Source organism: Myodes glareolus, chromosome 18, assembly GCF_982192425.1.
Source record: "Myodes glareolus chromosome 18, mMyoGla1.1, whole genome shotgun sequence".
Classification (NCBI taxonomy): domain Eukaryota; kingdom Metazoa; phylum Chordata; class Mammalia; order Rodentia; family Cricetidae; genus Myodes; species Myodes glareolus.
Genome location: NC_142043.1, coordinates 45,966,955 through 45,982,146, shown reverse-complemented (window position 1 = coordinate 45,982,146; position 15,192 = coordinate 45,966,955). Strand labels below are relative to the sequence as shown.

The 15,192-nt window shown below is 43.3% G+C and overlaps 1 protein-coding gene across 2 annotated transcripts in view; it reads right to left on the bottom strand.

The window, feature by feature from the left end:
* Micu1 (mitochondrial calcium uptake 1) overlaps positions 1-15,192 on the bottom strand; it is a 153,096-nt gene that overhangs the window by 108,630 nt on the left and 29,274 nt on the right. For both annotated transcript variants that reach the window (XM_048451741.3, XM_085679665.2), the window contains exons 3-4: positions 10,360-10,534; positions 3,866-4,028 (exon numbers count right to left, since the gene is read on the bottom strand). In XM_048451741.3, the coding sequence (XP_048307698.1) occupies positions 3,866-4,028; positions 10,360-10,534 (338 nt within the window). The remainder of the gene's footprint in view (positions 1-3,865; positions 4,029-10,359; positions 10,535-15,192) is intronic.

Below are 15,192 nucleotides of genomic sequence, written 5' to 3'. Positions count from 1 at the left end.
CATGGGGCATAAAGAATCAGGGAGTCAGTTGCAGTTGATCCATTCTAGAGGAAACCATACAGCAGGGGATTGAAAATAAAAGCAGACAGAGTGGAACCCTGCAAGTAAATAAATAAACGCCGAGCACAGTAAGTATGTGGAGGAAAACAGTACTACAAAATACATTGAAAATACCTGATCAAGTATAAAGTTATGTGTCACTAAAAATGTTCTTTACAGGCAAGACTATCCTTAAAACTATGCAGGGCCATCCTTGAGGGGTGGGGACTCCAGGATACCTGGATCATACACTGAGACCTGCTTCTCCATTCACGCCTCTATTCTCCTGCGTAGAGGAAACCACCGGATGAAAAGTGAACCAGGCTGATACACTAGAAAGGTAACAGAGACCCCCTGTGCTATAGGGTATGCTGTGCTCTGCCCCAAAGTCCTTTGTTTTCATGGGCCCTTACCCCTACCCCATGCTTCTGGCTACCCACATCATCAAATGGCTATGAGAAATGTTTCTGTTTGGTTTTGGTTTTTGGCCTTTTCATGACAGGGTTCCTCTGTGTAGGTACAGCTGTTCTGGAACTCACTCTGTAGCCCTGGCTGGCCTTGAACTCACAGAGATCCACCTGCCTCTGCCTCCTGAGTCTGGGATTCAAGGTGTGCCCCACAACACCCAGAGAGAAACGGTTTTTACTACAACAGTGAGAATCATTCCACACCCACAGCCTGAAGCAGCCCCCGAGTCACTGTACTTATATCCAGGGCCGGAGAGGACACATTAACTTCACAGAGGTGGTTGAGGTGTTTGAGGAGCATAGGATGTTTTTTCCCTTTTAATATTCTGCACATTTAATTATGGTTACTATACACACATTTTTGATATTCAGTACAGAAGTATTCTTATTCACCTTCTCACTCTGAAACTCACCAGCTCATTTCAGAATTCTCTAATTTGAAGGCTTGATGTGGTCTGTGCTTAGTGATTATTTTAAAAGTTCTAACGCTAAAACTCAGAGATTTAGATCTGCTGGGTGTCCTGGGATATAGTATGTGTGAAGCCATGACAAAACTAAGCTGAACTAGGAGTGGCTGGCTGGAGACCAACTGACTGAAGACGGAAAGTTAAACTCTAGAAATCTACTGCCTTACTCTTCTTCGTTCCACCCCACACAGGAACAGCATATTTTATTTTGCTGTATCAACATTCTTGCTAATGAATTCTTGCAAATGAGCAAATGAAAACGCTAGATTTCATTTTGATGTATCAGAAACTTCCCTCATGATTCTCAAAAGAAAAGCACTTATTCGCTATTCTGGCTTCTCATGAAAATGAGAAGGGTGCTGTGTACTACATGCTCATTACTATTCGGAATATGTAGGATATTTTCCAGTAATTAAAGGGAGGGGACGGGGATGCAGCACAGTGGCAGAGTGCTTGCATGGCATGCAGTTCCCATCACCATAAAAACAAATAAACAAACAGCAATGTCCTGCAAAGTTAAATGCCAGAGTATGCGAAGACAACCGGAAAATATAATTGTTTTCAAAGGAATAAGGATAATACTCCCTAAGTGAGGAAATGGTTTTCAGAGGCCCATCTTAAAGTACTGGTTCATTCTCATTGTCACACAGAAAGCAAAGTCCACTCTTCACAGCTACTGACAGAAATGGAGAGTTACTGCCTTGCAGGCATAAATGCTATGCTAGCACAGAAAACTGGGACAATCTCTCCAAGCATCTTTCTTGTGAGTACAGCCTGCTCTACTGTCTCCACCTCACCTCCCCCATACACACAACACAAAACAAGGGGTTAAAGCAAGTTAAAGTACTGGTCATAAGAGTTTGATACCTAGGACTCACATGGTGGAAAGAGAGAACAAAAGTTCTCCTTTGATATGTATAGTTCCATTAAATATATATTTAAAAAGAACCTACTTTGAAAGTACAATGCAATTAATAAAAAAGCTTGGTGTATCTTATTATAAAATTCGGGCTGGAGAGATGGCTCAGCAATTAGAGCACTGGCTGTTCTTCCAGAGGTTCTGAGTTCAATTCCCAACAACCACATGGTGGCTCACTATCTGGAGTGAGGTCTGGCGCCCTCTTCTGGCCTGAAAGTATACACGCAGACCAGAATACTGTATACATAATAAACGAATAAATTTTTAAATAAAATAAAATTCTTTGAGAGCAGAAAGCAACTCAATACTTCTTGCATGAATATATAAGAAGTCTACTAAACATAAAGGAACATTTGAGGAAGAATAAAATACATCCTGATGTCAACATTCACAGTTATTAGGGTAGTGTCCTTTTCTAGAACTTTGTGTGTTTTCTACATAGACGAAACACAGAGGACCAACAAACACATTAAACATCACAGGTATATAACCAGTAAAATGCAGGAGAGAAATTCTGCAACACAAGTGACTTGTATTCTTCCACAGGTGCCTTGTTCAAGCTTCGTAAAAGATGTGGGGTCAGTGTGGAAGAAGGGAGGTGAAACAGATGGAAAAGAAACCCCAAATGAAGGCATGCTCTCAGCTGCTCTCCACGCTAGGCAACCAGGGCACTCTTCTTAGCCTATCTGAGAAGCCACAGGTCATGCAGCAGAACTGGCCACTCAATAGAGTGGTGAGGAGGTGTGATTATGAGTTGGGCATCACACACATTTCTGTCTCATATGCGTCCTATACACATATCCCACAGACATTTTTAGATGACATGTTTTGCGCACTGGTGTTCTGACTGCAATCCACAGGGAATTAGCCACTTGTAATGCCACATTGACATTCCACACATTTCAGATTTTGGAGCATTTTGACTTACAGATCATAGATTCGGAGTGTTCAGCCTATATTGGTTTATAGATCTGCCTGGGGTTTTTTACTTCTTTGTGTGGCTTTGCTGTCTCATGTCCTTTCATGTCAATATACAGTGCATCCCTTGACTCTGTGTAGGAGAGGTCTACTAGCAACAAGCTACCAGAGCTTCAGTTATCAGGAAATATCTTAACTCCTCTTTTGGGAACAGGCATTGCCCGCATGCCATCCACCGCAGGCGTCCTACCTGAGCTTACCTAGGGATGGTTACTGTCCAGTTCTTTTGTTCCTGTTAATGGATTAAACTCCCTGGATTGTTAGAATGGCTGTGTAATTTCTTGTTCAAATCAGGTATTTTTTACTATACCGTGGAAAAAAGAAATCAGACTCTCTCTTCTCTGGGGTTTGGCTGCTGTTAAAAGACTACAGCCATCAGACCTTCAGTGATTTTCCCAAAGTATTTGTACGAAAATTCCATGCTTTGTCACGTCCTCCTGCAGCTCCTGCTCTATTCCCTTAAATGCTGGAGCCAGTGAGCATGGAAAGATGCTGAGTAAGTCAAAATGCACAACGCAAGCATTTTGAGAACAAAGTCTGCACTGGCCACCTCGGTCGCCCCTGCCCAAGCAATGAGCCACACCGAGATCAGGCTACTGCCCCATGGCTACTGCTGAGCTGGAAAGTAGAGTGCAGCAGGCAGAAACGCACAGGGCTGGCGCCACATCTAGCAGGCTCACTGTGTGGCAGGCGCTTCCCTGTCTGAATGCTGATGACACTGTGGATCACGATGGTATTGAGGCTTGTCTTGTGGGGAGATGGGAGGAGTCTACTCAATTTCCTAAAAGCATCCCTAACTATTTATCTCAGCTAGTTCCCCTCAAACAAGACTTCCACACTGGACTGTAGAAGCTGAACACAATTCCAAGCATCTAACAGTCAAACGGTGATTTGAATTACGGTGTGGATCCATAAATGTTAGGACGCCCAGAGAAGGAAGCAAAGCGGCAGTAACAAACAAGTGGCCCCAGCCTGCCCCCACGCTAGCACCTTACGTTCGGGTTGCTTTTCATTTGGGGTTATGGATCGCACGAAGTCCTGGGGCGTCATAAACACTTCTGTTTCTCCAGGCTCATTGATTACTTTCAAGGTGGCAAAATATCGGAAGATTTTGTCTGGTGTGGAGTAGGCTCGGATCCTGTTCTCGTATTCCATCACCTAAAACGAGAAAGAGAACGTTGCTATGTTAAGCTGTGCTCAAGTTCGCCAATTCTCATTTTACTTTTGGAAGAAGTTGATCATTTCTCTGTAACTGGATTTTTTAAAATAAATATAATAAAGCTCAATTTAAAATTTCTTTCTTGCAAGATATCATTCACACCCTAGTTGAATCAAGGTTCACAGAATTTGTTTAGAGTTCCTTTTTTTTTTAAAAAAAATAGTAATTTCCTAGTTACTGAAAACTCACAAAATTTTAAAATGCCACTAAAAAATTCAAAAGGCCTTAATAATGGAATTGCTGCATACAGTAGCCTACAGGTTCTTAAATATTAACTTTTAAAAAGGGCTTCATTTTCTGAGAAATTTCCTGAATACAAAGAGAAAACAGGTTTGGATGGTTAGCAGCCCTGATAAGGCAAAATACATGAAGTGATAACATGGAACACAGATCTGAAGCACATTAGACAAGATTATCAGGCAAAGCCTTCACAGGCTGCGTATCTAGAAGTAACAGAGGGCAATGCACAGATGTCTGAGTAAAAGCGACAATCAAGCATGGCCACATTTATCTGTAAGTTTGTCATGTTACTATGACAGCTCACATGCCTGAGTCCAGAACACACAAAATACTTTATCAATTACACGGGTTTTAGTGAAAAATGTCTAATACTTGGATTATATTTTATTATTTTTATTTTAAGACAGGGTCTCAAGGCTGTCAGCTGGACTCAGACTGGCTCTGTAGGTAAGGAAGACACTAAACTTCGGATCCTCTTGTCTCCAAATGCAGGCGTTACAGTGTTTGGTACCGCAGCCGGTACTCTTAAAAAGCTCTAGGGGTCAGACCCACAGCTTCAGGAATGCTAGGCAAGTACCCTACCAAGTGAGTTACATCCCAAATCCCCCATACCTTTGTTTTATATGCTGAGATAGCCATTAATAAGTAGTATCTTATAAAAATGTGTCGATGCAACAAAGCTTAAAAACTCATTAGTTCCACGTCTATAAAGCAGGTAAATCTATATGTTAAGTGTGCCTAATTAACACAGCAATTATTGTATCTGTTAACTTGAACAGATGCTTTGAGGTCACTGGCAGCAGCTGTTTAGCCATGGTCTTAGCTCTACCACCAAATGTGGTTTTAGCAACTGAGGACGAACTGCCAGTTTATAACATGACAGGAATTCAAGGAGAACTTGCATTAAAATCTGAGATTTTAGGGAGCTGGAGAGATGGCGCTGAGGTTAAGAGCACTGGGTACTCTTCCAGATGACCAGGATTCAATTCCCAGTTCCCACAAGGTGGCTTTCACTCTCCATAACTCTAGTTCCAGGGGATCTGATGCCTTCTCTGGCCTCTGAGGTTAGTGCATGAACATTGTGTACAGACATGAATTCAGGCGAACACTCGTATACATACATAAATCTTAAAAAAGTCTCAAATCTGAGATTTTACAAAAGACTAAAAGACTGAGCTCATGACAAACACAGTAAGAACTATTCAACCTTTGCACAGCCTTGAGGCTTGGCTTAGACCAAAGGCGTTACACCTTAGACTATGCCTATTTGCTGGCAATAGTGGCTATGGAGGAAATAACCTTTCTGTAGCCATTTGTATTTCTTGTACCCTCTTTGAAGACAGGGAAGAGAGAGAAGGAGAGAGTGGAGAGAGCGCTTCGGAATGTTTAGGGCAAGAGGCTTTTGTGAACTCAAAGGTTAAACTAGCATATCCAAGGTAGAAAGATAAGATCATAAAAGTCAGGAGTTTCAAACCTGAGAATCAGGCTTCTGGACTCTTGCAAGATTTATTAAATTATGTCACAGAACATTATTCATTTGAACACAATCTGAGTATAATCATTCTGCTATAATATTTTTGTTTGTTTTTTCTTTGAGGCAGTGTCACAGTGTGTACCCCTGGTCAGTCTTGAACTCACAGATCTGCCTGCCTCTGTCTCTCGAGTGCTAAGATAAAGGCCCACATCCCCACTCAGCTGCTGTAGTGTTAATATAAACCAATGGCTCTGTATGGCTATAAAGTTTTATTCTAAATGATAGGTTCAGCAAAGTAACAGATTCAGTAAATCCTCACATTGGTAGCATTTAGTATATACATATTGATAGCATTTAGTATGTATACATTGATAGCATTTAGTATGTGCACATTGGTAGCATTTAGCATGTACATATTGATAGCATCTAGTATGTACACATTGGTAGCATTTAGTATGTGCACACTGGTAGCATTTAGTATGTACACATTGCCTTAGCATCATATCCTGGAGATTGTTCCATATCAACTCCTGCTTCCTTTTAGTGTCTTAGTGATTTCACTAAATCACTATAGAAGAAATTCAGGACACAGAGCCAAGAGAACGAAGTTTGGAAGCAGAGATAGGATACTACTGAGGGACTGGGGGATATTCAAAGATCTGCTAAGGAAATTATAATAATTCATTCCATAATTTATCAGTCTTCCTTAAGTGTCATTATGTTAAAATGTGTCTTCCATAAAACTGCTGAGTATAACTGAAAAAATTCAGGGATTTATTTTTTCCATGTGAACTTCACCGATGAGTAGCCAGAAAGGACTTATAACCACAGCTGCTAAAGGGAAAACCAGGGTCAAGAGCACTTGCTGCTCTCTCAGAGAACCCGGGTCCCATCTGCACCAGCTACATGCTAGCTCACAAGTGTATATAACTCACGTTCCAGGGGACCTGGTGCCCTCTTATGGTCTCCACACACATGTGGTGCACACACACAGATGCATGCAAACATTCATACACATAAAAATAAATAATCAAAAAAGAGAAGAAGAGGAAGATGAGGAGGTGGAGGAGCCAGAAGTTACAGGCTTACTGACAACAGGAAATGACACCGCCACCACTAGCGTGGCTATGGGAATCAAGCACAAGTCTAAATCAAGCCTCAGAGCTCAACTGCCAATGTTCAAGTAATACAGAGACGGGAGGAACTGAATGACACTTAAATTGTCAATAAAACCCAGTCACAGGAAATAGGAGATAAAAGTATATTTCCTTGGTGACGAACACTGGCTTCAGGTGATAAAGTGAACGAGCTCACTCTCCACTGCCCACAGTGGAGAAGGAAGGCCCAGTAAGGGAGCCCGTGCCCAGCTGCCGGTGCAGGACTGAGAGCCAGGAAATAGATAAATCCCAAACACCCAGTCTCTGCTCCCTTCCACCAGCTGAAGCACACAGAGCTCCCTATCAAAGTGGCTCAAAGGGCCTCCTGGCTTTGACAGCCCTTCTAGGCCCTGCACGGCCAAATAACTACCAGCTGTGTAAAATGACCGACCGTTCAGGATAGAGACACAGCCAGGGGAGCAGATCAACTGTTGGCCTAGACTGAGAAGGCAGCTGCCAGTAAAGGGACGTCCCCACTAAGAGGCCGCTGTCCTGAGTGGGGTTAAAACTCTCCTGTCTCAGGGGAAGAACACCACTCAGCCGCCACTGAGCCAGTGGCCCTCTGCCTGCCTTGTGACATAAGATAGGGTTTCCCTACGGCTGCCTCAAGGGAAGGCCAGGCTGGGACATGTGATCCACAGCAAGACGTGTGCCATCATCACCTCCACAGAGGTTAACCCTGAGGACAACTGGGTCTAACGCCACAAACCGACAAGTGACCAGAGAGCCAGCAGAACCCATCATGGTGACAGATGATGATGAGCTACGCTGTCCCTAGGGAGGCGCTGTCCTCGGCCCAAAGCTCGGGACTTGCCTTGCCACACTAAAAATGCAAAGTCTAGGTAGTTTTCTGCCAAACTGGACTTTTAAAATACTGCTGAGTTTTCTATACATTCCAAAATATGAGAGGAACTAATTATTACAAAAATCTATTTGTACTGGGGCATGGTGGCATATATACAACCCTAGCATTCAGGAGGTGGAGGAAGGAGGACCACTGGAAAAAAGAGACAAAAATAAAATACACACAAAGAATCTAATCCATTTGTGGCACCTCACAAATACGTTTTGTTCTGTAGGAAAATAATTTAAACAAAATCCAGACATAATATGTGAATGGCAGAAGTGAAGTCGTGGATAAAGGCTATACACGAGATCTGGCCAAGTAAGAAAAAACTTCATTATAGAAATGAAGCAAGTGCTCAAGAAATGAGGACGCTTTCCCTCACACATGGGAGGCACGCAAGAGTGCTTAAGAGATATGGTCTCTTTTAAAAAATGGTCCAAACTCCTGAACTCCTAAGAGCAGTAGAGATCCCCCTCTCCCCAAGTCAGGGTTTCTCTGTGTAACCCTGGCTGTTCTGGAACTCACTCTGTGACCAGGCTGGTCTCGAACTCAGAGATCCATCTGCCTGCCTCTGCCTTCTGACTGCTGACTCAGCACCTGGCCTGAGATGGTTTTTAACAAGCTTACAATTAAAAAAAAAATACCCTTTATGGCAGTAAGGGCCTTTGCCCACTGACCATCTCACAGCCCTAGCCTTCTTTGAAGAAGTGTTCAGTACAGTTTCTGGTTTTACTTAAAAGACCTCATTTGTCTTAGTAGATGGATTTGTATAAACTTTGCAATTTTTGCTTTTATCAACTGTATATATTTTCTGTCTTTAAAACACTAGAATACTAAAAAAATAAATTTGGGATTAATAAAATGTGATTATGATTATTAAATTATAGACAGAAGAATTCTTACCATGTTTATCTGTTACTTAAATAAATAAATAAATAGTGACTAAACAAGCCAGACATGCGCAAGTGGAGAGAATGACCTGCGCAATGACTCCCCCTCAGCAGAGGGAGGGCAGACGGCTCCTCCTCTGAGACAGGGAAGAACTGACTGTTCCTGATGTAGCTCAGTTAGGTTTCACAGCTTCGGGAGCTCCAGATTAACACATCACACGGGCAGCTTTAGTGTCCCTGTGAAGCAGGAGGTACTGTCACCTGCTTGGGGACAACGGGTTATAAGTGGAAACCGGTTAATAAACGTTGATTTGAGTCATTCGGCTCTTTCTAAGGTGGAAGTGCGTAAGGGAGCGGAGGCGTGAGACAGCACGCTGTGCACGGACAGAACTCACCCGATACCCGACAGCCGTGAAACCACGTTTGCTCAAATTCACCCTGGGCACAAATGGACTTAGAAGTTGAGAAACCATGTGTATAATTTCATCTAAAAAGTTCAGTACTTTTCGAAGGAGTGACTCTTACAGACACACACGACACTGTTATGTGGGAAACAACGTGACCTGCTCCAGCATTTCTATTTTCTGCAGCTGGAAGCAACTGAGAATTTCACAAACGAGTTGTCTAAGAAATCACCCTGAGTGCTTGTGTGTGTACCTACCGAGCTCCACAGTCTGATGTCACAGGCATTATTAGAGCAGAACCAAAACCTCTCTGAGGTAAAGCTGCAGCAGCTGAGGCCGTGGTCACAATTTACCCCGTCCACAACTACTGGGCTTTCTGGGAACTGTATGTTCCCACACACATACTCTCCCTTTACAGTTTGACACAGCAAACCAGAAATATCACAGACTCAGTGCTTCTAGGATAATACTAAGAAGACGCAGAAAGCAATTATCAGCTTACAGTTTGAACTGAAGGAATAGAGAGTGTGTTCATACTGAAGACGACCCTAACACTGTTCTGCTCGCTTCACCTCAGGAGGAATGAGGTGAAAACACAGTTCACCCTGCAGGGAAGCTCCTGAAGACAGACGGTAAATACTCACAATAGCTCCAGGAAGTCCCAGAAACTGACCATATTCACTAGGCCCCTCCCTCCCAACAGTAAACAGTAGAGACTGTGGGGAGTCCCTCTCAGCCCAGCCACTAAAGCCACAGAGAAGCAGAGAGCATCCAGGTAGCCTGGGGGAAAGCAGAAACCAGCTGAGCTACCTGGAAGAGGTTTAGCTATCTGAGGCACCTGGATGGAAAACCTCCAACCTGGGGAGCTGCCTGCAGGCTGCGCAGTGTGCTCCAGGTTCCCAGCACTTGTGAGCTGTCTCCCATGCTGGGGTGGGCTCGGGTGACACCACTGTCTGTGAGTCATTTCTGCTCCTGTAAGAAACCCCTCATTCATGTGTGCATACATGCGGGGGTGCCGTGTGTGTGTGTGTGTGTGTGTGTGTGTGTGTGTGTCTGTCTGTCTGTCTGTCTGTCTGTCTGTCTGTTGTGGCTTTGTCACATACCACTTCCCACTCCCAAGGGCACCTTTGGCTTACAATAGTTAAGAGATGAGGACTCAGGAGCGCCTGTGACTCATCTGAAACAGACGACAGAACCGGACAGCACGACCCCCCTTTAGGACACAGTTCTGATTCCCTAGCAAAACTCTGCTCCATACTTTTCTGTCTCTGAATCCAGAACGCTTCTTCTTCTTCTCTTCCGGGTAAGGCTCGGCCCCGGCATCCGCAGCCCTTCCTTCGTGGCAGGAGACTTCCCCTTCATCTTTAGTCTTCCCTTTATCACCAACATCAGCCTTTTTGTTGTTGACGCATGGTGGAGACTCCGCATGAGCCCTGGGGAGGCAGAAGAGAAGCCTCGATCAACCATGGAGATCCGTCATAGTAGCAAGTACTCACATACACAGTTCAGCGGAGCAGCAATCACATCCGTCCACAGTATTGCATGAAGGACTTTCTAAAATACCTGGAAGTTCTCAGCAACCCCCTCTGCCATGTTACATATACACAGGAAACAAGAGCAGCAGCTTGCTAAGTGAGATAAGCCAGGCACAGAACGGACAAAATTAGTGAAGTCATAGAGCAGAATGAAAAATGTGGCATTATTATTTAATGGGTGAAATTTCTGGTTGTAAAGGTGAAAAAAGTTCTGAAGATGGACAGTTGATGGACCTGCAAGTTGCTTTTCAATGGGTATGTCATTTGATTTTTTTCTTTTTAGTGGGAATACTGCGCTTTAGTTTCCTTTGCGATTTGATTTTTATGTGTACGAGTGTTTGCCTGTGTGTCTGTGCATCGTGTGCGTGCAGTGCCAGCAGAGATCAGAAGAGGGCACTGGATCCCCTGGGACTGGAGTTAGAGAGCTGCTGGAAGGCACTGAGGACGGAACCTGGGCCCAGGGCCTCTGGAAAAGAAGCCAGTGCTCCTAACTTCTGTGCCATCTCTCCAGCTCCAGGAATATCATCTTGTTCTTACTTTTCACTGGGCACATAACTTATTTTATTTTTCCCTTTTAATTGGTATGCCATTTCATTTCTACTCTTCAATGAGTTTAATATTTCATTTTTATTTTTCAGTGGGTACCATTCCATTCTTTTTCCTAAGTGTCCCACTTCACTCTTACAAAATGAAGTTCTGGAGCCCTGTTTCACAATGAGAATATATTTAATATGACTAAAATGTATTTTTAAACGGTTAAGATGAAAAATGTTATGTGGTGTTTATTGCAATAAAAATAGATACAGAATAAAGAATATGTAATAAAATCTCTGTGTGTGTGTGTGTGTGTGTGTGCGCGCGCGCGCGTGTATGCGCATGAGTGTGCAGACAAAAGCTCTGCTAGGCAGCTGGGCTTTCTGTGCAGGCTACTCTGATGTCAACTTGACACAAGCTAAAGTCATCTGAAAGAAGGGAGCTTCAACTGATGCCTCCATAAGATCCACTGTGGAGCATCTTCTTAGTTATTGATGTGGGAGGACCCAGCCCATTGTGGATGGGGCCATCCCTGGATTGGTGGTCCTGGGTTCTGTAAGAAAGCAGGCTGAGCAAATCAGAGGGAGCATGCCAGTAAGCAGCACTCCTCCATGGCTCCTGAATCAGTTCCTGCCTCCAGGTTCCTGCCTGCTTGGTTGGGTTCCTGTCCTGAACTTCCTCCAATGATAAACAGTGATGTGGAAGTGTAAGTCAAATAAATCCTTTCTTCCTTGAGTTGCTTTGGTCATGGGGCTGTGTCACAGCAATAGTAACCCTAACTACAACACATGCCAATTACATTATCAATAGGAAGCAAACATGGGGTGTTCAGTAAATGCTCCTTCAGCTGCTCAAGTTTACCAAGGTATTCTGTGAAGATCTCCCAAGCAACTAGAGCCAAGTCAATGTCCTTATTCATTCAAACTCCGACACCATTTAGCCTTTGAAGCATTACATATAATTTAGTGTAATAAGTAGTAACTTACGTGTTCCTAGAAACTACCTGACCTCAACTATTAGAATCAAATGGTGTGTGTGTGTGTGTGTATGTGTGTGTGTGTGTGTGTGTAAGTGCAAACATGCATGTAGCACAGCTAGTGTGTGCTGATCACAGGACAACCTCAGGCAGTGATCTCCATTGTTCACCTGTTTGAAGCTGTCTCTCTGCTGTTGAGGCTATGACCATGCTCCAGGCCAGCTGGTTCAGACGCTTCCAGGAATTCTCCTGTCTCTGTTTCTCAATTTGCCACAGAAGCACTGGGATGTAGCTGCCCTTCCACACTCCTTTTATGTGGGTTCTGGGATTCAAACCTCTGTCTTCACACCTGCATGATGAGCAGTTTACCCACTATCTCCCCAGCCCCACTGTCATTTTTATAAACCTCAAACTGTCAAGATCTGCCAGGTGTGGTGGCACAGGCCTGCAATCTCTGCACTCACGCAGGAGCACAGAGGCAGGAAGAGCGCAGCAAATCCCAGATCTGTCTGATTTACATAGCAAGGTCCAGGCCAGTCAGGGCTACATAGTGAGATCCTGTCTCAAGACACCAAAACACCTCAAAGGGGCTTCACCCTAACACAGCATCCTTATTCTTTTAGATTTGTCAGCACCTTAGACAAAGAAAACACAGAATGTGTGTGACTGATGGAGCACCAACAGAAGTCCTGTGCTCAGAGAGGGGGAGGAGGGAGGAAGGAGGAGGTTGAGGAAGAGAATGCTGCTCTTAATGCACAGGACAAATGGGAAGAGCCTTTTTTTTTAATGATTCTTTTGTCAAACACTATATATTGTTATTTTTTATTTTAATTAATTAATTAATTGAGTTTTTGAGACAAGGTCTCTCTACATCATCCTAGCTATCCTAGAACTTACTATGTAGACCAGGTTGGTGGCCAACTCACAGAGTTTCACCTACCTTGTCTCTCAAGGACTAGGATTAAAGGTGTGTACCACCATGCTCAGCTCAATAGAAAATATTCTGATTTTGGTTTTCCCTCCTCTTCTTCCCATGTCTTCTACATCTTTTCAACTCCATGCCTTCTTTCCCTCTCTCTTTAGAAAACATACGGCAAATAGAAAAACCAAGAATAAAACCAAACAAACAACAAAGATAAAGTAGAGAAGCACATGCCATTGGAAACCATGATATATAAGCAAAAGCCCAGGATGGTAAAATGTTCAAACAAAGCAATATGATTCAAAATTACCACCACCACTAAAACAAAACAGCAACCAGCCAACCAACCAACCAATCAGACAAAAACTCCAAAAATACCTTGGAATTCATTTTGTGTTGGCCATCTAATGCCGGGGATGGGGCCTGCCCTTAAATGTGGTCTGTATACCCAGTGAGACGCCCTTGGAGAAATGAAGTTTTCCTTTGTGAGCGGTTGTCAACTGGAGATAACTTCTGGGTTAGTTTTTGAAGATAGGGATTCTGCCTCAAGAATAGACCCATAGGCAGAACAGAAGTGTGATTTGTTTCAATTAGTTTCCTATAAGCACATTTTGAAACATTATTATGCTTAACTATGTTGCAGCATTTGATTCATTTGTGATTGTGTTTTCTCTTGATTTAGAGCATAAAGCAGGGAATTTCTCACCATAAGTCACAGGATATCCTAGCATGCCAACTCCAAGCTCTTTTCTTTTCTTTCTTTTTCTTTCTTTCTTTTTTTTTCTTTTTTTGTTTTGTTTTGTTTTGTTTTGTTTTTCGAGACAGGCCTTCTCTGTGTAACAGTCCTAGCTGTTCTGGAACTAGCTCTTGTAGACCAGGCTGGCCTCGAACTCACAGAGATCCACCTGCCTCTGCCTCCCAAGTGCTAGGATTAAAGGCTACTTCTTTCTTTTCAGGTAAAGTCATGCTCAAGCAAAGACAGAAAAGCACCAGTCATCACATTCGCATAGCTGACACTGCACAAAAGAACTAAGTTACAAATAAAGGCAAATTTAAGTGAAAAAAAAAACAGTAAAGAGAAAAAGAAATGTGGACCAATACAAAGGAATGATGAACACCGGAAATGGACGCCATGTGGGTAAATATAAAAATCTTTTTCTCTTTTTCAGACTTTCTCAGGTTGACAACATGGCTCAGCACATGCCACCAATCCAGATGAGTTCAGTCCCTGGAGCAGTGGGGGGAAGAGAACCGACTCTAGCAAGTCGTCCTCTGACACACATGCACAAACACACACACACACACGCACGAACACACACACGCACACATGCACACCCACACAGCTCTCTGAGAGTCTCATACATTGTAGATAGGATATTCTACCAACCCCTACATGTGCTCCTATGCCCCCCTCACTACTGTCAACCCCCCACCAGAAGCTCCTTTCCTACATTCACGTCTGTTTGTTTTGGTTTGGGATCTACTGAGTTTAATTAAGCAGGGCCATCTGTGTGGTCTTGAGCTTAGAGCCATGCACAGAGGCTGGTGGGCTACCAGTTGCTGGAACATGAGTTGTAGACCAGGCTTGCCTCAAACTCAGACAGATTCACCTGCCTCTGTCTCCCAAGTGCTGGGATTAAAGGCATGCATTGCCAAGTCCAGCCCTGCCCCTTTCTTTAAAATTTAAAATGAAAGTAACTAGTAGTAACAAAATTCTCTAGGATGTGTGTACACATACAGGCATGGAATGTATAATGCAATAATACCAAGAGCTAGAGAAGGAAAATTAAAATGTGTCGCTGCATATATGGTGTTCTTACATATATGGTGAGCCACAGAACACTACTAAAGGTAGGTTATGACAAACACAGGATGTATGACATAAAGTCCAGAGCAGAGACTGGCAAACTATGACCCATAGGTCAAATCCAGCCTCTTACCTGTTTCTGTAAAGTCCTTGACCTAAGAATGGTTTCTACATTTTTAAATGGTTGAAAGGAATAAAACAATAATATTCTGTGATATGTGAAAATTATATGGAACTCAAGTTTCCATAGCCATCATGTTCTACTGGTGCTGCGTGTTCAAAACAACAGCAACAGAGGCTTAGCACACCCTGCTGCC